A 23,711-nucleotide genomic window follows, 5' to 3' on the forward strand; every position below is an offset into this window, starting at 1 on the left:
GTCAGGGCTGTCCACCATTCTTCTGTCATCTAAATGATCTGCTGTATTATGGTAGGAGTAAGGCATTGAAGTTAGGTGGCTGTTAGGGGCAATATGATAGGGGTGATTTCTTAAGCTTTCCAGTGGTTTTGTATCTTGCATATCATGCTGGCATCCTTCTGTGATGGCCCACTACATCAGTACCTACATGATTTCCTCAGGCAGATTACCCAAGTAAGATGTGCAAGTGCAGTCTCTTTGGAAAATATTTAAGCTTCCTGAGCAAGGAAGTAGCTGGGTCTAACACAAGAAGCCTTGATCTTGAACTCTTCAAAATGTGCTATGATAGTTTTGTGGGAGATAGAAGAAGCCTGATAGTGTTGCTATAGCATATTACATGGAATTGAGAAAAACAGTAATACTTCCTGTTCTTTGAATTAGACAGCTGATTCTGATTCTAGCCAATCCAGCAATCCTGAATGAAGCTTCTGGATTTGATGGGCCTTGGTTCAGATCACCATCACTAAAATGTACTTATCTGCCCTTGTCACCCAGCAAAGTCTCTTGTTTCTTGTCTGCTGAAAGCACAGGAGCTGTGATGTGATGCTGGTGATGCACTGTAAGGTACAGAGGTAACCAGATAACGTTTCCTGATACTGCCTGGATTAAATCTCGAAATTCTGATTTAAAAACACTTTGGTATTCACTGTTCCTTTTCAGCCATTTAGTCTGTAATTGGTGTGATAATTCTGCCTTTCCAAGTCTTTAGAGCGCTCCTCACCTTGGGTGTTAATGCAGTTCAACTGGAAGTAAGATTGTAATTTGGGTGACCTAACACTGATGACTTCAACAGAGCAGATTCCAAGTGTTCAAAGGCTTCTTTCAAACCTGACAGTGTATCTTCAGGAACTGAGATGCTAAAGAGGAAGCATGAAAAATTAAAGTACTTTCTTGTACAAAATATCCATTGTACCTGGAAAGCTCCAGGAACATGTACATGGCATATTTTGGTGTGTATTAGCCATGTGTAATAATCCACATTTGTTTTGAACTGTCTTTTGGATCTCTGATCATAAGGCAGACAAGTATTGTTTTCTTCATCAACATGCCGTAGCGGAATAACTTGATTTGTGTTCCGTATGAAGTTAATTGGGGTGTTTGGAAACACATCTGAAGTATTTGCTAGGGAAATTTATGCTGGAGAAATGTTTGGGGTTTTTTTTCCGTTTGGTGTGTCTTCCTAAGTCTAACTTGCTTAGTTAGATAGTTTGAGGAGAACTATTATAGCCAGCCTTTCTTTTGGCTGGGATATTTGACTTCTCAGGAACTGCGGCTTTTTTGAGCGAACCCTCTTCCATCTGGGTAAGCTCAATTGTAAACTCAATTGAAATTAAGTAGACTGAACTCTCCAGAACTCCCAGTATTACAGCAATACTTTTGGCTAATTAGGGCAAGCTCTGCTGCTGTATTAGAAAGAAGTATCAGGAGGACATAACTGCACAGTGCTATAGAAAAATGTGGTGTTCAAAAACACTCAGACAGTAGCTAGTGACAGTCTGCTTCATTCAGGGTCTAATTTCAGTCTATTGTGTGAAAGAACAAGTGGTTTCAAGTAGCTCTTCATAAAGATCCTGTAAGGTACATGGTTCCCAGAAATAAAGAAGTGCTCTGGGAAAAACAGCCTCTTCGTCTGTAGCTCATGACTCCAACAACAATTTCAACTGCTTGCTCCTTCAACCCTAAAACCCAGCGCCCTGCACAGTGTCATAGTCTTTAGCCCCTGCCCTAGATGGCTGATCAACCCCCAAATGGCGCTCAGCCTTTCAGTGAGATGCAAATTGCTGACAACCCACTGAGTATCTGGGAAAAGCTGTAAGCCAGTTTCTGTCACACCCCATAATGTGGGCACTACATCGAGAGGTGCCTCTTAACCACAGTCAGCCTCAGCTTTTGGAGCCAGGCCTGGACCGTCTCATATTAGCACTAGAAAATTGTCTTTGAAGGCTTTAGAAATTGATGTGATGTGATTTAGGCACTTTCCTGCAGAATAAACTAAGTTGGAGCAGTGCGATTTCTGACTCTGCCAAATCAGTATTGCAGACCATCCCATTCAGATACTCCAAAGGCAGATGATGTGTGGAGCAGCCAGCCACCCCACCCCACTTGCTGTCCTTAGAGCACAGCTTCTGCTGACTAGTATCATTACACAACGTTTCTGTTACTCTGTCAGAGTGCAGTCTAGAATCAGATTTCATTGCTGCTAAAATCTGAATCTGAGCAATGTGCGTCTTTTCAGCATACCTAATTCATATGGGTTTTGTGCATTTATTTGGCTTCACATATAAAATGTTATTGGGGCAGAAAAAAAACCCCAACCTAGCAATTAGGGTAAACAATCACCCTACTCTCTGTTCTCCATTTATGGTTTTGCACGCAGTATATTTGTGTTCCAGCATATTTGCAAGCAAAACACTCATGTCTCATTTAAGATGTATTTATAGCATTATTGGACAGCAAGTCTGAATCAGCCTTGTACATGAGAGAAATAAGTGGATGTAATGTTTAATCCAAATTTAGATGCTTACACTGAAAAAGTGGGCTGCAATAGATTTTCTGATTCAAATACAAGACTACTTTCATGTGCATCTTCTTATTTTGTACTTTCTATGTAAACAGTATGGATTTTCCCTGCTTTTATGTTTCCTATGTTTCTATATTAAAAACAAAAAAATCAAAAAATGCCCAAATACAATTCTATAAAAATGGAGTCAGTCCTTGTGACAAAATGTGACAAAAGCCTTCACTCTTGCTGTGGAGCACAGTTCAGGAATTCCAGACAGCCACAGTCCCCTAGGGCTTTTCAAAGTCAGTTGGCAGCTTTATTCTTTCACATAGTCTGTGTCCCAACTTTGTAGCCAGAGAATCCAACACAGACTATGCCAGCTGGATTTAAAGCCCAACTGGCATCCTCAGCCAGTACTTCCCCTGGGCAGATACGTGAGGTTTTCATTCAAATGGAGGAATGTGACATCAAGATTCTTTCCTCTAGTCTTATAATTTATGCAATAAAAATTGTGTCAAGATTAACCAGGAATTTCATTTTGACTATATGCTGTCTATGAGAAGGTATGTTGAAATTGGCATAAATACCTGCTCCCCTCTCCCCACCCCTCTTTAGACAGAGCACTTATTTGTCCTGTTTATGTCTCCTGTCTGCAATACATCTCCTCGAGATCACTTGCTTGGTATTCTTCACATGTGTCTAGAAAGTCTTAATCTGGGTTTAGTATGGCCTTTAGGAAGACAAACCTTATTCAGGACCTTCCCTGCGAAGCTCCACACTGGCGAGTACTAACATTTCTAGTGGTCTCTAAGTTCTGGGACTCACTTCTCCTTAATGGGTACCTTGACTTTTTTCTGACCACATTAAAAAAACACCCTCTCTTTTTTAACAGTATCATAACAGGTCTGCAGAATCTCTCTCTAGCTACTCCTCTTATTAGATGATCATATTAGGTTATCCCAACTTAATTAAGAAATGAAGGTTATGCAGTCACCCTGTCTATGCTTGTGTTAATCTTCCTGCCAGCTTCTCTTTGGTTTTTTAATGCATGCATCTCTAAGTTCCTTTTTAGTTGAGGTAAAGTTAATTGCTGTTCTGTAATAGGGATAGAAGAGACAAATTAATGCCAATTTTGAAGAAAGGAAGCAGAATTTTTATACTTTTTATTTGGCAACAGTCTGCTGAACATGTTCATCTGACAGCATAGCACTTCTGTTTCTTCCCTGGGGTGGGGACCTTCAAAGGCTATATGGAGTGAGTTCAGGTATGTCCCATAGGAAAGGTTTAGGAAGCAAAACCCAGAAAATTTGCAGAAGGCCAGGCTTCATCACTTTAACATGGTAAATAACTTGCAATGCATTACATAATCTTTGGTCTTCTAATGTAAATATAGCCTGTGTTTTATGTAGCAGTGATTCATCTCGTGTAGACTGTTGTGTGCTTCAGCAGTCTCTTCTCATGGTGGGGATTTAATCATTTTAAATTTTGGGGCTATGCGAAAATTACTCTGCTTTCAAATCTGTCTTTCCTTTGAAAAATGAAGATGTGAACAAGTACGCCAGGCATTCTAGTTAACGGAGTCTAACGCTGATGTGAGCGATTTCTTCTAACCCTAAAGATTAACAGCTCTGTCTGTAGATGCTTGTGAAGTTTTGCATAGGATTTACACGCCCTGTTGCTGCTTCTGTATATAGATGTGTGGCACTATCCTGTCCAGAATCCAGACAGAATCATCTATCAGCTTCTGTATCGTCTGAAAAGAAAACAGCAGGACACTCATACACTGGAGTGTTTACTACACCTCTGTACACCATGGATCAATGGCAATCAATGATTGAATCATACATTCTTGCTCTGCTGTACAAAAACAATAACACAGCCACTTTAGACATGTCTTCTCCCTTTTTGAGCACTCTTACCTTTTCCAGATTTCCTGACCCAGTGTGGATTAAAGATTACTCACCACGCTATGCAATTACTTTTCTGTTCAAGTGTGTCTGGTGTGTGCTAAACTGCTTTGTGAAAGCTGTGGATACCTGTACTTTCAGTATGACACTTTGACGAAAATAATGATAATATCTGGAATTGCTGTTCTTGACACAAGGGGCATTTAAAAAGTGAAAATTAAACCGTGGGTTGATTTCAGTGCACTAAATCAGTACTTAATAATGCCTCCTCTAAAAAATAACAAGCTACAGTATTTTATCAGTGTTCTCCAATGAAATGCAGTCCAGCAAGACCTCAAGTAGAATGAAGTTTGAAAACTAGAGGTCATGCTGTTTTGTAGAGAAGGAAAGAAAAACTCCAGGACAGAAATCCCAGAAACATATATTTGTTGCCTCTTAGAATTGCCTCAGCATTCAAAGGCTGGCAAAGAGGGATACTGAGTGGGAAGGAGAGCAAGAAAGTACCACCTCTGATAAGGAAGTCCACAAGAGATTTTGAGAAGGTGGCCCACCCTATTTTCATAGTTCTGCCAATCTGCACTTTGACGGTTAATACCTATGTTGTGGCAGTTGCCTCCAGATTTGAAGCACTGATGAATATTTTGTGCATTTGTGTCGTTTTGAATATTGGGCATTCAGAGTGTTTGCCACTGACAGGTGCTTGTGACACCAGAAAGAACTAGCTCTCCTCTATCTGGTTTACTTACAGGTAGAAACAATAGAAAACAGGTAGAAAAATACAAGAAAGTATTTTTGTTCTTTGTCCAGTGCTTCTGCTACTTGTAAACCTTTTCGTCTCCAGGATTTGGCCCCTTCAACATTTCCACATGTGGGAATTAGACTAGATAAGTAAAAAATGGGTTTGCATTTTGATTTTAGATGCAGTTTCTGTGCAGAATTTGATCTCTTAGAGAACACACTCATATCTAAGAATTTGCTCAACGCTTTGTTTGCTTCTTGCTTAAACAACCTGAGTAACAGATAAAGTGGGTACGTGTGAGGGAGACTGACAAATAATTCACTTGAAGTTTTAGGCTCTTCCACCTTTGCAGAAGTCATTCAGGTGACTAATGCAGAATTTCTTGCTCAACACAGCTGTGCCTCTTTTCAGGTGTCAAAACAAAATGGAGTATCTATACACAAATAGTAAAATATTCATTATAAAAGGGAAGAAATTAACAGATTTTACTGAGAAACAGGTAAGCCGGCTGTCACACAGCAGAAAATATCATTTCACAGAATCTGATGACAAAGAGTGTACTTTTTCTGGAAGTGACATAGTGTCCATATTCACACTATATCTGTTCAAGTGGAGAACAGGAGAGAAAAGGATAAGACGGATGTGGCTTATCCTTCTGCTGAAGCCTTTGTGTAGCTGTGTAACTCATTAAGCAGTCCTGATCAGAAATTATAGTCTAGGGCATTTCCTGATATTTTCGTGACCCAATGAAAATTTGAAGAGGTACTAAACTCAGCTGGTCACTAACTGATCCACTATGTCTATAATAACCCATTGGATTTGGCTTCATTGGGCAATTAAAGCCTCTGAATTCCTCCCATGGTGCCCATGTTTCTTCTGTTTTGGTTTGAGGATCAGGCTTACGTGCTTTGCAGCCAGGCTGGAGCTGGAGCTTCACCTGAAGCAATACAATTCCGACTACTCCTGCAAAGACCTTGTTAAAAGTGTAGATTTCTTCCACAGGGTCTGTAAAAATCCATTTCTCTATTTCAGATAAATGAGATGGTAATAAAAACAGCTACACAGATAGTAAGCATTATAATAATTCTGAATACTGGGGAGTTTTGTTTCATCCTTACAGGCTCTCTGGTTGTACTTACTGCTTTTTTATGAGGTAATACCTGAAAAAAACCTGTGAATAGTATATAAATCATGAGAAAGATGTTGTAGCAATTCAAATGCAAATGATATTTCTCCATTTATCAGAAAGCCTTTTCCTGATTAGGTTTTCATGGACTTGAAATCTGTTGTTAAATACTCGTATTTTATGCTTAAACTTAAATAACATTATAATAGCACCAAAGCAATGTAATTTCTGCTGAAAGATGCAGTTTGTAATTTGCCACAATGAATTCACTGCAGGAAAATACAGGAGAATTAAAAACAGAGTCGTATTGGATTTTTGTCTTTGGAAAATTTCTTTTCATCTTGATTGGTGCCATATACTAGATAAAATTACAGAAAACTCCATGTTTTCCCTGTCCTTGTGGTCCTCTGGAGAGCTCTGACTCCATATCCTCTGTGCTACAGATGCTACTTGTAAGCTCAACAGCCCTTCAGCCTACTTGTATTTACAAGACTGTATTTTTTTGAAACCATTTGAAGTGGCAGGTTTTAGTGCTGAAGAGAAGGAAACCCTCTTGCCCTTCCTCCCTTCTCCCCTACAGTGCGTCATCCCGGCATTTTGCCCATAGTCACCCCTGGAGTGGGTGAGGTTGCCACAGCAACAGCACATACTCTGTCACACCCCCAATAGCTATAGAAGTGTGAGTCAGTTTGAAAGTTTTACTAGCTTTTTATTCGTCTGCGATGTAGTGCTCAGCCATCTGCAGTGACTTACCCCTCCAGTACTCACAAACCTGCTGGTAACCCTCGATGGGGTCACTTTTGGTGTTTTCACATCCATTCTTTGGGATGAAATCTCTGCAATCCTAGGCAGCTGGTCACCTGCCCAACCCGCAGCTGGGTCATCAGCCATCCCATAGACATGCCAGGCAGTTGGGCAATAGCTAAGTTGATACATACTTTTGACAGAATGTGTAAAGCCAGCAGCAGCGAGTAACTGCAGAGGAATAAAACTGGAGTTGCCTACAGTGCATTGTAAAACCTTATTTTCTTGCTGTTACAGTAGTGTGATAAACGTTCAGTAATACCTAATTTACAACTCTGCTCATTTTTTCAGACATGGAGATGACTTGATTGTGACACCATTTGCTCAGGTAGGCACAATTTTGCCATATTTCTCACACAATCTTGCAATTTAAAGGCTAAATGGCCAAACCACATGTTTTCCATTGTTACTATTATATAAGATACGTTTGTTTGAAATGGGAAAAAACAATTGTCTAAACCGGAAGTCAAAACCTCCCACCCTTGTTGTCTGTACGTCTCTTTTTTGATTATCTAAAAAGTTGAAGTGCAACGCGATAAACACCTTTAACTGATGCATTTTCAAATACTGTAGCAGACAAGCATGATGAAGACAAATCTGTACTCTGTTATTCTCCTGCTTTTTATCATTGCAATTTCTCCTTTAGAACATTTTTTATGCATGCAATACAAGGTAATTTTTAGATGTGAGATAAGTTTTACCCGGAATACTTATGTTCCTTTACAAAATCATCTCTATTTGTTTGGTTTTTCCATTCAGATTCTGTTTTATAAAATATCAGCTCGAAATTCCATATCATTTAGATTGAAACTCCACAACTTTTAGCAATAGACGTGCCTTATCATGTATGAAAACTTTACATTGCTATTTCTTGAACTCATGCTGATAGGTTTTACACTGTAATAGATAGGAATGAAAGTCAATTCAGTGTAACTACAGGGGGAAAAAACAAATCTGGAAATCATATGTGATTGAAGGTGAATGGAAAGAGAAAGGCTGAGTCACCCAGAAGCCTCAAACAAGAATAAGGTGTCCAACCTGAGTCTGAATATGCAGGTTGCTTTGGTCTAATGATAAGCTGTTAAAACAATTAATATTAATTTAATAGGTTATTATATGTTTAATTATACTGTAAACTGATACAGTGTTTATACAGCTCTCTGGTCAAATCCTTAATATGAAGAACACCTTCATCTTTTATTAGCAGAGGTAATACTAAGCCAGGGCCTTTTCTAAGAATACTTTAAGATCACTCAAATGGTAAATGTACTGGAAAAAATACTGGCAGGCAAGAAAGTACAGGAAAAACAAGAAAAAGAAAAAGTAAAACCACTTCTGATTTTAGTACCTTGGGAAACATAAAAATCCTAAGTCTTGAGCACAGAAAAAAATACAAATTTTATGGTGGTGAAGCGATACAATAATATTTTCTATAGTTCATGTTCACTGTCATCTGATTTTTTATTACAAATTATGCCATATAGATAAGACACATAATAATATGTCTAAAAAACCAGCAAGTATTACACACCATTTATGGATATTTTTTTTGCTGGGACAAAGCACTCTATCAGTTTTAAGGGTAGTGTCACATTCTTGTTGGCGTTGATTGACATGCTTTAGCAATTAAAGCAGGAGCAGTTGAATGTTATTGCTACTTGCACCAACATGCCATAATGGATTATTTGAGAGCTTTAGTATTTCAGTGCAAAAATCCTATTAGCAGTGGTTTAAATGAGCCTGGTTTCATTTGCATCGAACAAGAAAAAGAGCACTCGCAAGGTGAGTTATCACATGTCACACTCCCTGACACAGGGGGAATTGAGATGCTGTTGAGAGACCATGCCTAATAGAGGGGAAGTGACATCTGATTAGACTTTTATGAAAAATGTAGCCCTTATCTAAAGATTATTTGAATATGCAAAATCCCATCTCTCAGTGGAGCCCGATCACAGGCTGCATCTGCAGCTAAGCACAGGGCCCATCCCTCTGAGTTACATTAGCAGTATTAGGACCTCGCTCAGGACTTCAGAAATTGGATCCCATATGCCAGTAAAATGTCTATGCATCATACAAACTACCCTTTTAATATATTCCTAGAGCAATATTTCACCATGTATGTGCATTTTTTGCATTGCAAACAGTAAATCCATTTTAATCCATTCAGGGTTTCCTGGCGGCAGGAGATCAGGGCACATGGAACACATGTTCCAGTTATTTCAAATCATCTGTATTTTCTTCAGCTGATCAGGAAGCTTGTTTCCTCTGATCATGAGCCACCTGGTGGTAATAGATCCAATTTTAGCATTTCAGTTTCTATTCAGCACATCACCATGGTAGTGTGGCTGCATTTGTTAACTGGAGGCATGGTGGCATGCTGTGTCCCCCACATAGAATCTGGCTCCAAGACAAGATAATGTACTATTTTTACCAGAATGGAATTTTGTAAGCTAAAATAAAAAAAATCTATTATGAGGATATTTTTAGTTGCATTTCCCTATATTGTAATATACAGCAGCTGCTGCAATTTCATTATTCATAGAATTTTGCTTTTAAAAATAAAATCATTTGAGTGATTTGAAATTTAAGGATGAGTTCTGTACTGTTTTTATAATTAAAGAAGTTTGAGGTTTTAATGCAGTTGCAACTGTTTGTATGTAACTTTATTTTGAAAATAACGTTATTTACTTAAGGATTAAACCTAAAGAGGCTTGCAGGTGACTGGTTGCTTTTTGCACACAAATCTGAGTCTGGCCCTGAGCAGCCTTGCAGCTCTGTACACTTCTTTCGCCAGCACCTCACATGCTAAATGTCCTGTTATTTCAGATCCAACACATACCTCAGCTAGGTTCATTTTTTCACCTGGCATCTGCTTAGCCTACTAACCTTTCTGAAACTCATCCCTGCACAGCAGGTATGGAGTCATTCAGGGCAGTCCAGCAGAGGCAGAGCTAATAAGCATAGCTGTACCTGAGGAACCACTGAGGAGCCACTTGGCTACCTTTGTGCACGCTCCAAATTCCCAGTGCACCTGCATATACAGCAAAATTGAGTCCAGCAGGGCTTATTGAGTAGCGTCGGGGTTTAACCCTGGCTGGCAACTAAGCCCCACACGGATGCTCACTCGCTCCCCCCCGTGGTGGGATGGGGGAGAGAATCAGAAGGGTAAAAGTGAGAAAACTCGTGGGTTGAGATAGACAGTTTAATGGGTAAAGCCAAAGCTGCACATGCAAGCAAAGCAAAGCAAGGAATTAATTCGCCGCTTCCCATGGGCAGGCAGGGGTTTGGCCATTCCCAGGAAAGCTGGGCTCTGTCAAGTGTAATGGTTACTTGGGATGACAAGCACCATCACTACAAGCGTCCCCCCGTTCCTCCTTCTTCCCCCAGCTTTACATACTGAGCATGACATTCTATGGTATGGAACATCCCTTTGGCCAGTTTGGGTCAGCTGTCCTGGCTCTGCTCCCTCCTGGCCTCTTGTGCACCTGCTCACGGGCAGAGCAAGGGAAACTGAAAAGTTGTTGATACAGAGTATGTACTGCTCAGCAACAACTAAAACATCAGTGTGTTATCAACATTATTCTCACACCAAATCCAAACCACAGAACTATACCAGCTGCTGAGAAGAAAATTAACTCTATCCCAGCCGAAACCAGGACAAGTAGAAACTTGCAGCTGGCAAAACTAACTACTTTTTTTTTTTTTGGCCTTTTTTTTTACATTTTTTGGCCTGAGACAGCTCTGGGAGCCACATAAATATGTATCTTTGATAATAAGAGCATATACAAGCCATCTCAGCATCCTGGCACACATAAACTGAAGCTAGGCAGACTGACCAAAGAGAATTGAAACTGAACTACAGTCACTAAAGTGTGTGTCTTACCTTAGTAGGCCCAACGTTTTTTTCCATTTATGCTTTCCTTCTCCTTCCACCTCCATCTCATCCTTTCCATTTACAATATTTTCATACTTCAGCAGTTTCTATTTGCATTTTATGTATTCATTTTTGAACTTTTGAACTCCAAGATCTTCTTTCCCTTTCTGCTCAGTTTATGCCTGATTTCCATCTGTAAATCCAAGATCTACATACAACATTTGTTAGTGTCAACTGTACCCTGGGCACGCAAATTTGATGGCATATACAATTATTTTTATTCTGTGATGAATGTAAAATATATGAGTTTGCTTCCTGATCTTTAGAAAGGAAAACATCATTAAATTAATACTGTCTAATTAGGCAACACATGTATTTGTATTTTTATTATCTTAACTCATTTGGGAATTACCTTGAGCTTGAACACTGCCAATCATTATTATCTCCTGAGTATTTTCTGTCTTTTACAAGCTTTCACTGAATTCTTCTTTTCTCTTCAGCCTCCTACCCCCTTCCTACCACATGTATAAGCTTCAGGAGCTATGAAAAGATGTTTGTATCCTCCTTGATGCAGACATCTGCAACCCAAGTTCCCATTCATACCTGTTACTCCTAGGAGGGGTTCGCCAGGGAACAAGCCCACTCTGGGCTGAGAAACAACAATGGCCAACTCCTGCAAAGACATACCAGTGATTAGTGTTGCTGCTTCCTCCCGTTCCCTGTCTGGTTCCAAAGAACTTGTGGTTCCACTCTGACCAGCTGAAATGCCTCTCCCTTGTTGGTGAGGTGCATCTTATTACCGTTACATAGTACAAAATGTGTTGCATTTACCCTACTGCATTCAGAAGAGTGCCTACACCACTGATAACAAGACGATGCTCCTCTACTGCTCCTCTACTGCCTCCACTAGCTGTGGTCTTGCGTGAAATTAGGTCAGAAAGGGTAGTTCATTTATCTCATCTTTCCCAATGTGCAAGGTTTGTAAAAGCCTGCAGACGTTTCTCCCCTGTTGATGTGATACCTTCCTCTTACTCTGCCCCTCTGCACTAGGTCCCCAAATCAACTTTACCCCTTAAGGGAACCACTTGAATTTTCCTGGAAGCCTAGACAATCATGTTCCCTTTGTCCTTTGAGGTTTGTGGGGGCTGTACTGCAAATGGAGGACTCTGTAATCACTTCTTACGCATAAAGTATTAGGCTTGAATGGGCTATTCTCTTCCAAACATGAATGTTTTTATGGTCATTTCAAAAACCTATGTATTCTGTGAAAGCTTTCTTCCTTTTCAAGTAAGTCTGCCTTTACACAAATAATGAGTTGTTCATGAGGAAAAAAAACCCAACAAAAACTATTGTCCTTGTATTGCAGACGTGTTATTGTTAAATAATGTTCAAAGGCTTCAGACAAACCAACCCTGAAAACCTTTTACAGTTGTTTTGCAATGTCCTTTCCTTTTTCTTTCAGCACAGTGGAGCAGAGACAAGTCAGTCTCACCTGTGCAGGAATTTAGACTGAAACCATTTTGTCTGTTCCAGGTGCTGGCCAGCCTGCGTACTGTACGGAATAACTTTGCTGCATTAACCAATTTACAAGATCGAGCACCCAGCAAGTGAGTGTCAGTTTTTGGCCACTGAACTTTTTGCAGTGATACTTCTTAAAAGTAAAGTAAGAATAACAGTTAGATGTTAACAGATTTCAGTCTGTGCCACCAAACATGTGGATGAGTAATGAGCTTATTACTGCCTTGAAGATGCTATACTTGATAGCTGAGACAACAATCCTCTTGCCTACTAGTCTCTCTTGCATTGCCATCCTTGTATAACCTTGGAGTGGTTTTGCGCAATTTGTGTAATTTTCAATAACTTAGTCATATGTCAAAGATCATTCAAAGATGACCATTCAGGCAGAATCTGAGTCTTGCAAATGAACAAAAGCGAGCAGACAGCTACACTCATTGTGACCTACTTGCGTGATCTAAACATAGAACTCTGCGTAACTCATCCAAGATAATGACATCCCACTTATCCACAGTAGTTCATGATTATAAAGGAGACATTATAAATATGATCTTTCTCCAATTGTGTTACAGCATCACAGTTAACATTAGCATTAGTTACACTGGCAATTTTTGTAGTGAAGTCGTTTCCCACACCCGAAATATGTGTCCCTAGAGCTTAGAAGTAATTAGCATTCCAAAGACAGCTGCCTACCATTTCATATGCAGTGCCAGTAAAAGATATTTCCAGCCTCCTGGGCTGGAATATGCAGACCCTATGTGGCCCCTGCTTGCAGTCATTCACACATCCTTACACAGCTATGTCAGCCCAGCAACTTCTAGCTGTCTTCAGTGGGCAAAGCAGTCCACTGAGCTGTTTGCCTTAAAGATTATTGTGAAAGGTATATGCAAAATAATAGAGTGAAAAAGATTTTTTTTAAAAAATCAAGTGAGAGAGCGTGGGAACTGCAAGCTGTGTTAGAATAATGGTAACTGTATATTAGTAAACTTCAGGATACATATAAGCTCTAGGTATGATTTGGCAGGTTTTTTATGAACTTGCAAATTCCTAAAATATTCCTCTCTTGGAGTTCCCAATCTGCAGAAAGTTTTCAGGGTGAGTTGTGAATTCCCTTCTACATTAGAAAGAAATACCTGTTGTAAACAAACTGTTTATTTTGCAATACCAGGGAATTCCAGTCCAAGGAAATGTGTTTTCTGTTACATTATTTCAGGTTTCAATCATCTGTGAGCTTATCAGGCATATACCTATTTTTCCTTTCTTTTAAACAGACGATCACCAATGTGTAACCAACCATCTATTAACAAAGCAACCATAACAGGTAAGAAGAATTAATATGACTAAAATTCCTCTTTGAAACCATCATGGATTTCTAAATTTATCATTTATTTCTAAAGACACCTCACTGAAAACTACAGTTTATAATAATATCTCTATGTTGTTTCATATCCTTGTATGTGTTAAAGAAGATTTGAGTAATGTAATGACTCAAACTGATGACTTTTGGTGTTGTATCATGTTAGCTTTCTGATTTCTGTCTTATTATCTTGGTTTAAATTTAAGTTCTTTCCCAGATATTCTTTTCCCCCTACCAATGTGTGGCTGTATCATGATTACCTTCATTAGTAACTTCTTGCAATGAAATATAGCAGAAAGAATTGGTATGAGGAACACGTTGATCTTTCCTTTGGGAGTTGGGACATGGAGTTCTGTCACTATACCGAGGCAGTCTTTACATTACAAGCCCTTAGGCAATTAGAAGAAATTTTCAAAACTGACTTTTCTGGTTTAGGATGGTAAATTCTATTTCTGTAACATTTGTAGGTACATAAGATAACAATAATTCCTTTGTAAAAAACACTATTATTTCTTGTAAAAAACACTATTATTTCTAAAGAAACATCAACTTGAAAAAGGATCAGCATTGTAAGTTTTGTGAACACTTTTGAAAAGTTTACCCTGTGGCACTTTTGGTTAATATTATGGCAACCTGGACTTGGACATCTTTATGGGAACACACTTTATTTGACCTCATATTTTTTACATCATGTTAATCCATGTGTTCTTACACTGTTTAATTTTATAGTTACATTCTTTATGGTGTGTCGGCAGACTGAAAAAGCATTTGCTTTGCCTCTTGATGAAAGTATACAGACACTTATTAAACAGGAAATTTATCATTTAAACTAAAAACTTAATTTTTCCAGAATTTTCAAAATAGCATATCTTTTTAATTGTATAATAGATTTGTAACCCAAGGAAGAAGGTTCAGTTCTTTTGAGAAATGTGGCTTTACCATGTTCAATACTTTCTGTCTTTAGGCTCTGGAGTATGTTAACATTAGGGTGTTTTTTTTCTAGCCTCACACAGTGCTCATATTTACCTCTAAAAGATCCAGTCTTGGCAGTTCTGTACAATTTTATTCTCCTAGGAACTCATAATGTAATCTGAGAATATGTGTGTAGGACTCATCAGGGAATGGAGGGCTAAATCTTTAAATCTGTTCTATCAGCAGGAAAGCATCCTTAGGAATGTTCTGCGATCACACTTAGTTCATGGTAATTAAATATAGGAAAGGGAGACAGATAAATGCTTAGATCAATTATAATCATAATCCTTTGTTAATGTATTCCTTTACAAGGTAATCTTCTGCATCAGTTTCAAATAACTCTCCATGAGACTTTTGGTTACTGCTAGATGTTACACCTATTTTTAATTGCAGGATTTGTCTCACAGTATAGTCGCGCAGAAGTCCGTTATCTTAACTGGAGATAGAGATACTGGAAAATAGGGCTTTTTCTTTGGTTCCAAGGGACTAACTTTATAAAGCCTTTAACACAGTAAAGTCCCTGAGAGTAAAAGGATATTTGATGTCCAGAAGAGAAGAGATACATGTATGTGAATACAGAGTGAGCCTACCTTATGTGCTGTCCCACAGTTGTTTGCCTGAGGTCAGCTTTTTTTTCCCAGCAGGAGAAGCTGGTTAGACAGCAGGATCCAAGACACATGCTGCAAGGTGCTGCTATTCTTTTTAAATTACTCCTGATCTGAAGGTTTCCATTCAGTTAATCCTCAGAGTGCACTCTACATGTCAGAAGCAATAAATCATCTGAAATTTTACTGTTTAGAAGGAAGGTGGTGCAGTCAGTGCTGCAATTAATCTAGAAAATGCTTCTCTGTCAAGAAATTTAAAGGAAGCAAGAAGAGGCAAATAATAGTAAGGATAATTTAATCTAATTTAGTTTAATCTGATTTCTTAGAGATGCTGCTGGAATTACTGTGCCCAAATTATGCATTGAACTGGGTGATCTGTGGTCTGCATGCATTGGATATAAGTGGATAAAAGACTTTAATGACACAGGAAAGATATTAAGCCACTATAAAGCATGAAAATGGCTACAATTCATTTTGACTGTTGAATGGAGATAAAGGCTAGATACTATTCTGCCTGAACAGGTTTGTCTGTTCTTAGTCATAGACTGTTTTTGGTATTTCCATGGCAACAAATTTCATGGCATAAGCACAGGTATGCATAGGTGCTTTCTTCAGGCATATAAAATCCTAGTAAAGCATGCTGCACTACAGCGCTATACCAAGAAGTAAGACATACTACAAAGTTTTTCCTGCTCTCCACAGAACGATTGAAAACCCTTTCAGATAAGCTTTTTGAATTATTCTGGGGAATATTTGAAAGGTAGTTTGTGCAGATCCTTCCTGCTGAGAAATCCTACTGATTGCGCTGGTCTCGGAGTTCATGTCATGGAGTATCCAGAACAATACACCAGACAGGTAGAGCCCCATCACATCACACAGATGGTTCAGCTAGCGAACTCAATGAGAGCTGGTCACCAGTGTGAAAACTAGGTAACTGGAAGACACAGCATCACTAAACTATGTCAATGCTAACCCAGCAAAAGAAGGTTAAGATGGATGGACAGGTTATGTTGCTAAGCTTCCTGGAAGAAGTGTCTTTGGGAAGACAACCGAGGAAAATGGATGATCACAGAAAGCAAAAGTGTAGCAAAAGCAAACTGCTGCAGAAGATACGGAGAAAAACTCAAGGGAAAAATAAAAACGGATTTAGTAAAACCAAGTGACTAAAACAGCAAGGGCAAAATTCTCCCATTTACTATTTTAAGGATTCACCCTGAGACATGACTGTAGGAGACAATGCATTAGCAAAAAGTAAGAAACTGTGGAACTGAGAAGTGAAACAGCACAGGAATCAAATGTTTAAATTCTTAGAAGCAACAGCAACCACAGTGGCCTTAAAATTTTTTTAAATTAAATTTTTAAAATTAAAAAAGTGGCCAGTTTTCAGTGTAAATATGTAAACCACGATCAAAATATGGTCTGTTCTGTTCCATATATCCACATATATCTGCTTTAGAAACTGTGTTGAAGGACGGTAATGAATATCAATGGCATACTTGTTCTTCAGTATCAGCCAAGTATGCTATAGCATGCTGAGTGTTCCTTTTGCAAATTAGGGGGTAGGAGGTGGGAGCTTTTCATGTAACAACAGACTTCTTAGATGGCGCATTTCTTAACTTGCTTTAGACATCTGGGATGTAGATACCTATTTTATCTATAGTCAGTGTGAATAAGCAGGCACGCAAAGTGACTTAATTTAGATGTTTTCTTTACAGGGAGATGAATTGCTCCCTGAAAGTGCCATCTCCCATGACTGAGAGCAGTCTGGGATAACTCCCTGTTTTGCTGTACAGTGCTTCCTTATGTGCTGTTCTGTGCTTCAACCAGAAGAGGGGTTCCTCTCACTATGAGTCACATTTTCCAGGCAGTGATATGAACAGTGTTTCAAGCTGATAGTAATTCCTTTAACACAACCAGTAAATTATAATGTTTCATTTAATAAATAAATAAATAAATAAAATAATAATTTAAAAAAAAAAAACAAACCACAACTGCTGTGGCTCAAGAATTGAGCTTGCAAGTTTTCATTTTTGACTGATAAAAAAGTGAGCAAAAATTAGATACCTTTTTGATTACTAGAGTTCTAATATCTGCATTTCTAAATCAGAATAATTTTAATTAGGAAGGAACCATATAAGGTCTTTCTTGATACATGTCAGATTTAAAACTGGTAGAGATCTTACAGTTTCTCTGTCTACTAATGACAATTTGCAAACTCAGTCTGGAAGCTGCTTTTATGTGCAAAGATTCTGCATGCAGAAGGAGGCAAGTTTGCCCAAAAGAATAAGTTTCAACCACCAAGTACTATCACAACTACTGATTAACTGGCAAGTCTTAGTTAACCTGAAATCACAGACACAGGGTCTGACTCATTAATATATACATATATTAGATAGACAATACCTAATTCATAGTAATAGCTTTAAAGTGGATTTAAATGTAATTACATAAGAGGACCTTTATATTACAAATGCAGTGCCAAAGGACCTGTAGGTGAATACTTGTATATCTAACAAAAAAGTAATTTAATCATAAAATAAATCATAATTGAAAAATTGTACTTTTTAGAAGCTACTACACTTTATGATTTTGCATCAAAACCTGTCACAAACCTATTTCATCAAATAGAGGAAAATATTTGGAGTTTTTCAGTAACAAGCTACATGTTTCCTTTATTAAAATGTAGGAAGCATATGGCTCAGTGTCAGGAAAACTACTTCAGATTTTATCATATGTACAAAAAACACAGTGCCAGAGAAATAAACTTTTTGCAAAGATTATGAGATTACAAATCTAACAGAATTAAATGACTACTCTATGCTTTGATTGCTTTTTATTGGACTAGAGTTACACTCTTTACATACATGGCTCTGATCTTAAATCCAGCAGAAATCAATAACCTTCTAATTAAATTGAAATTCTTGCATGTTTTTCATGGGCTTTATCTCACACATTTCATGATTTGTTTTGATTAGCTTCAGGTTTCCCAATCAAGTTTATGGTTGTGAAATGGGATCTACTAGACTTTTGCTAGAGATTTTTTTGTTATTACATTGGCAGTGTAATGAATCTTTATTTAATAATTAAATATTAATTAATAAATTAAAGAATAGCCTCCTGTCTTTCAGTATGATACACCTAAATATCTCTATGGTAAGATAAACATCTATATTCATACAGACTAAACTCCTTCTAAATACAAGCAGCTGGGCATAACAAGAAAAAACAAAGGTGATGAAAATCAGTAGGTCACAAGTAATTGCACTGGAATAATAGATTACTGTGAGTGTGTATACCTTTGTGTAAGTGTCACTCATACCAGTTCTGTAATAGAAGGATTTTATTGAATAACAGGATGGAATTAAAATAGAGTAAGTTCTTGTTCAATAAGAAGTAACATTCTTGGTATGTAATATGCTTTAAACTACACAAAAGTCCCAAAGGCAAAGTGTTGCATACCCTGCTAACTCTTCCAGGGTTTGACTGGAGTGTGCAGTGTACCACTGCATGGAGATGTCCACAGTAATCCAAATGTCTTTTATTCTTCCCTGTCTATTATTCCCCGATTCTGCCAGAGCACATCAGGGGATAAAGTAAACATGAGATCATGGGAGAACAAAAGAAAGAAAAAGCAAAAGTGCATGCCTTACGGAGGTTGATTCATGCGATGCTGGGGTAACTGCCACTAGCCTGGGAGTGGGTATATGGGATTGGTGGGATCCTAAGGTCTATGAAGACAGATACTTGAAAATAAAGAACATTGTAGTTTTTTAACAAAGGAAGACTCATAACATAATATCAGTGTCACATTTAAAGTGCTAAAGACTTCAGATTTCATACCCAGATTTAGGCAGATATACAAAGCATGCCGTATTCAAGACATAATTGCAGTGTACATATCACTCTCCTAGATTTAGTCAGCAGGATTACCTTTATAATGAGAACTTCCCACTCTTACTCAATTTTCCCACCGAACATATTTTTATCTTATTACAGACAAGTATTCCACAGTAAACTGCACTGCCAAACTCTGGGCAGAGGTGAGGTAAAATGCTCTGAAATCCTCCCTCAAGTTTATTGAGTAAAGGATTCTTTCCTGAATCACTGGAGAAGCCTGACACCGTGGTTTCAAAGGGGCATGTTATTAATAAAATGGCCTTGGTTCTTTGTGCAGTATGTTGAATGATATGTAGATGTTCTGTTCTTTGTACTTTTGCTTATATCCGTACACCTACAGATATTTTGAACACATTTAACTCATCTCAAATAATTATTTTAATTTCAGGATAAATATCACAGACATTTATACTTTCTAGTGTGAATGTGATTTGTAGCATTTTCACATCTTTCAGTCTGTGGTAAATGCCATCTGTTATTTGAGAAATTAGCAGATATGTATCTGCAGCCTTGCAGCAGGTTAAAAGTGTACATCAGCAGTAGCTGAATTAAAGCATTAAAAGTGCTTTATATGCACAAAAGTCACTGACATACACATGCCGGTCCACATCAGTTTGCTTCCTAGGGGATATATGTTCAATACAGACATCTAGAAGTATTAGAACTTTTACTAAAGAGTCAGTTAAATGTGTCCCTTTAACTTCTGTGAATGCTTCTGAAATCCCTCCTTTATGTGAACTGTGTGAAGACAGTCATATTCATTACAGCTGTTTTCTCATATAGACAAAAAAAATAGTACATTTTGTTTGGTGTAGATTTTATGCTACATGAAGAGTAGTAGAACAAGAGACAGGAACTGACAAACTGAAAGAAAACTTTGTGGAAGGTTATATACCTACATTAAACTATTCATGTTAATGGAGACATGAAAATGTGGGTTTTTTTAAGGTACCCATAGCACATACACCTGTGTTATTTGTCAATGTCGATTGCATAAAAAAGTATTTATCGTTTTATGATTTCTATCCAACTCAGCTCCTGTATTTAAAACCAAAAAGCCTCTTACAAACTCACATCCCAGGCCTAATACTCTATTTTACATTAAATTGAAGTAGTTAACACAAAAAACATTGTAGAATTCAGAGCTGACTTAATTATCCAGGTGTTTTGTATTCATTTAATTAGCATCTATGCAACTCTATTGCTCTTTCATGTCTATAACATTCTTTCAGAACTTACCCATCCTCTATAAAGAAGTAATTTCCTTTTAAATCAAATAAAATAAAATAAAATAAAACAGAATTTTGCTGGTGTTATGTAGAGCTCTGTATGACACAGACCAATGTGAAAGGACTATTCTCTTCAGTTGTTGCTTTTTCTTGCTGCTGGTACCTCTCACAGCTTTTAAGCATCCACAAGTGGCATCAAGTTTTGAAACTCAGTAGGCCATTTGAAACTGCAGAGTAAAATGCTAAGGAAAAGAAAAACACATATTTTTTGTCAGGAAAAATATTTTTTATCATAACTTAAAGGTATTAACACTAGTCTGGAATCCACTTGTTGGATTAATCAATCTAAACTTGTTATTAATAGATCAAATTAGAATGCAATTAGAAGATCAGTAGTTCTTCATATGGGATGGCATTTCAAAAGGCTTTTTTCATCTTTCATTAAGATGTTGTTACATAATATTCAAATGTATTTGTGGTCTGCATCCTTGTTCAGTTTTAGAGTTAGTATAAGGTACTGATCTCAGGGTTTTGCATGCTGGAACAGATGGTTGCAATGGAAGGAAGATTAAAAACTAAATGGCTTGTCTACATGGTGTACAGTGCTTCCTTCAATAGATTTATTTTGATGGGTGGCAATATTGCAGTTGTGGGTAAAATCTAAGATATATCTGAACCTAGAAAGTACTCCATTCTATTGTCTTTTTAGACCAGACCCCCACTGGCATTTGTGTGATAAACTCCACTATGAATGTATGTGTCAAGCTTCAGTTTGAGCAAAGAAATTATACTTTTGAATATTTGGATTGTCTAGCATTATTTTTTTTTTGTTGTGCAGTTCAGTTTGCATGGCAGTCTGTGCAGAAGGGCACACAGGGAGGGCAACCTTCAGGAAATGGGCTATTTAATGCTGGGGGCCAGACAGAGGTAACTCCTGTTGAAACAAAACATTTTTCTTAGGGTGCAGGAGCTGTCAGTCCTGATGTGCAAGAAGTCAGGTAGGAGAGGCAGAAGGCCAGCTTGGCCAAGACCTCTTAGCCAAACTAAACCACAAACCCAAAATACATAGGCAGTGGAGGCAGGGGTATAGCTCCTGGGAACACTATAAGGGATATGGCCTGAGTGCAGAGAGGGGATCAGGAAAGCCAAGGCACAGCTGGAGATGAACTTGGCTAGGGATGTGAACAATGACAGGAAGGATTTCTTCAGGTACATAGGAAAACAAAGGAGGATGAAAGAGTATGCCCCACTGATGAGCAAAATGGGAGACCTAGCTACAACTGACATGGAGACAGCTGAGGTATTCAACAACTTTTTTGCCTCAATCTTCACCAGCAAGTGCTCTAGCCACGTTGCCCAGTCCATAGAATCCAAAGGCAAGGACTGGGAGAATGAAGTACTGCCCACCATAGAGGATCAGGTTCCATCATATTTGAAAAGTTGTAGCAGACTGGTGAAATTCCACTGATTGGAAAAGGAGGAAAACCCCATTGCTAAAAACGGAAAAAAGGAAGACCTAGGAAACTATAGGCCGGTCAGTCTCACCTCTGAACTCGGCAAGATCATGTGTTGCGACGGAGGGAAGACACAGTCACTCAATATGAGTGATCAGCAGACTTCGTTTATTGTACCTTACAGTCACCTTTTATGCCTTCTTATAATTAGCTCATACATATTACAAAAGTTAAGCTCATTATTGGTTAGTTGCCTAAATACCAAGCCCACCCCTAGTTTCTCTTCTGTAGTTTTCTGTTCCCACCTGCAACATTCTTTTCCCACCAAAATCTTCCTGTTACTGTGTAACAAGGACAGCCAAAGACAGTGTATTTTGCTTTACTTCAGATAAGCTGAGAGCGATGTGCATTTTTGTCCAGCCAGCTGGACTATGTCTATGTGACCCTTTTCAGCTAGCCAGTTATCCACAATTCCCCCGTTTTTATTTTGGGCGACATAGGCTTGGTTGACCATTTTCAATAACAGCATTTTAACACAGGAAAATACACAGCCAACTTATAAAATCTCAGTTCAGAAGTATAATTCCTGAAATACTTGAAAAATAAAGTTAGCTTGAAGCTTTAATTTAGATGCTCTTTCTGTTCCAGTGATATAAAAAGTTTAAAAAATTCAAAGGTAATTTTAAAGTTCTGAACATGGACTAATGCAAGCTCAAAACCCAAAAAGAAACCAAACTGATGTTTGACTAGGAATATTTGCAAATATTTTAGTGGAAAATCCCTGACCATTAACAATTTTCTGTCCAAATAACAACTGCCCTTATGCAACCAACCAGTCCATACAATTTCTGAAGAATACCTCATTGATATCAAAGAATTAACAAAGGGAAAAAATTAGTTCTAAGCTATATACATTCATAAGTGGATTTTTCAATAGTTACATACAGATTTACACACTAAGCCATAATGGCTTGTAGGTCATACACACAAGAAGAGTACGTTGCTTATCTGTCTGAATGTCTATGCTAAATTTGACAACTATGCCACAAGCCAAGCCTACATGGGTGCTGTATGTTATGCACGTTCCTTAACAAACAGAAGTATAATAAATTCCCAAGATCTAGCCCCCAACCTAATTATATTATTTTGTAGCCAATTAAGGAAAATAACACAAATGTGCATATCTACATGTGCACACACCTTTTAGTTCAGAACCGATCTGTGATAAAAGGCCTTAGCCTTATGGCATCATCGAATCTTAACGAGTACAGTAATTAAAAATGCAGTCTTAATGTAAGTGCGGTTTATGCTGACATTCCCTCAAATGCTACACGTGAGTATTTCTCACTCAACTGCCTCAAGTTAAAATAGTAGTATTTGTTAATATGTATTAAAAATCATTAATTCTCTACAATAGCAGTTGACTTCCATAACACTATGTAAGCAAAAGAGGCTTAAGATGGGTTTTCTGAATACTAACAACTTATTTTAGACTGTCTAAACTCAGGTCTTGAAAGATTTCACTCTGCCAGACATAGAAACACTGTTGCACTCCAGTTGTGATAGCCCTTTTCCCAAGTTGTCACATGCACATCTCGCTCAAGCAACAGTATTGTTAAAGTTTCTCTCTGCTACGTGAAAGCATATTGCACTTGTAGATATAAAAGACAGCACCCTTACTTAGATTATT

General features: G+C 38.0%; 1 protein-coding gene across 4 annotated transcripts in view; it reads left to right on the forward strand.

Annotated features, from left to right (window-relative positions):
• Positions 1 to 23,711, forward strand: part of PDE4D (phosphodiesterase 4D) — a 624,748-nt gene that overhangs the window by 503,116 nt on the left and 97,921 nt on the right. For all 4 annotated transcript variants that reach the window (XM_056324007.1, XM_056324008.1, XM_056324010.1 and 1 more), the window contains 3 exons: positions 7,410 to 7,446; positions 12,526 to 12,599; positions 13,779 to 13,828. In XM_056324007.1, coding sequence (XP_056179982.1) covers positions 7,410 to 7,446; positions 12,526 to 12,599; positions 13,779 to 13,828 — 161 coding nt within the window. The remainder of the gene's footprint in view (positions 1 to 7,409; positions 7,447 to 12,525; positions 12,600 to 13,778; positions 13,829 to 23,711) is intronic.

This window comes from Falco biarmicus, chromosome Z (assembly GCF_023638135.1).
Source record: "Falco biarmicus isolate bFalBia1 chromosome Z, bFalBia1.pri, whole genome shotgun sequence".
Taxonomy (NCBI): domain Eukaryota; kingdom Metazoa; phylum Chordata; class Aves; order Falconiformes; family Falconidae; genus Falco; species Falco biarmicus.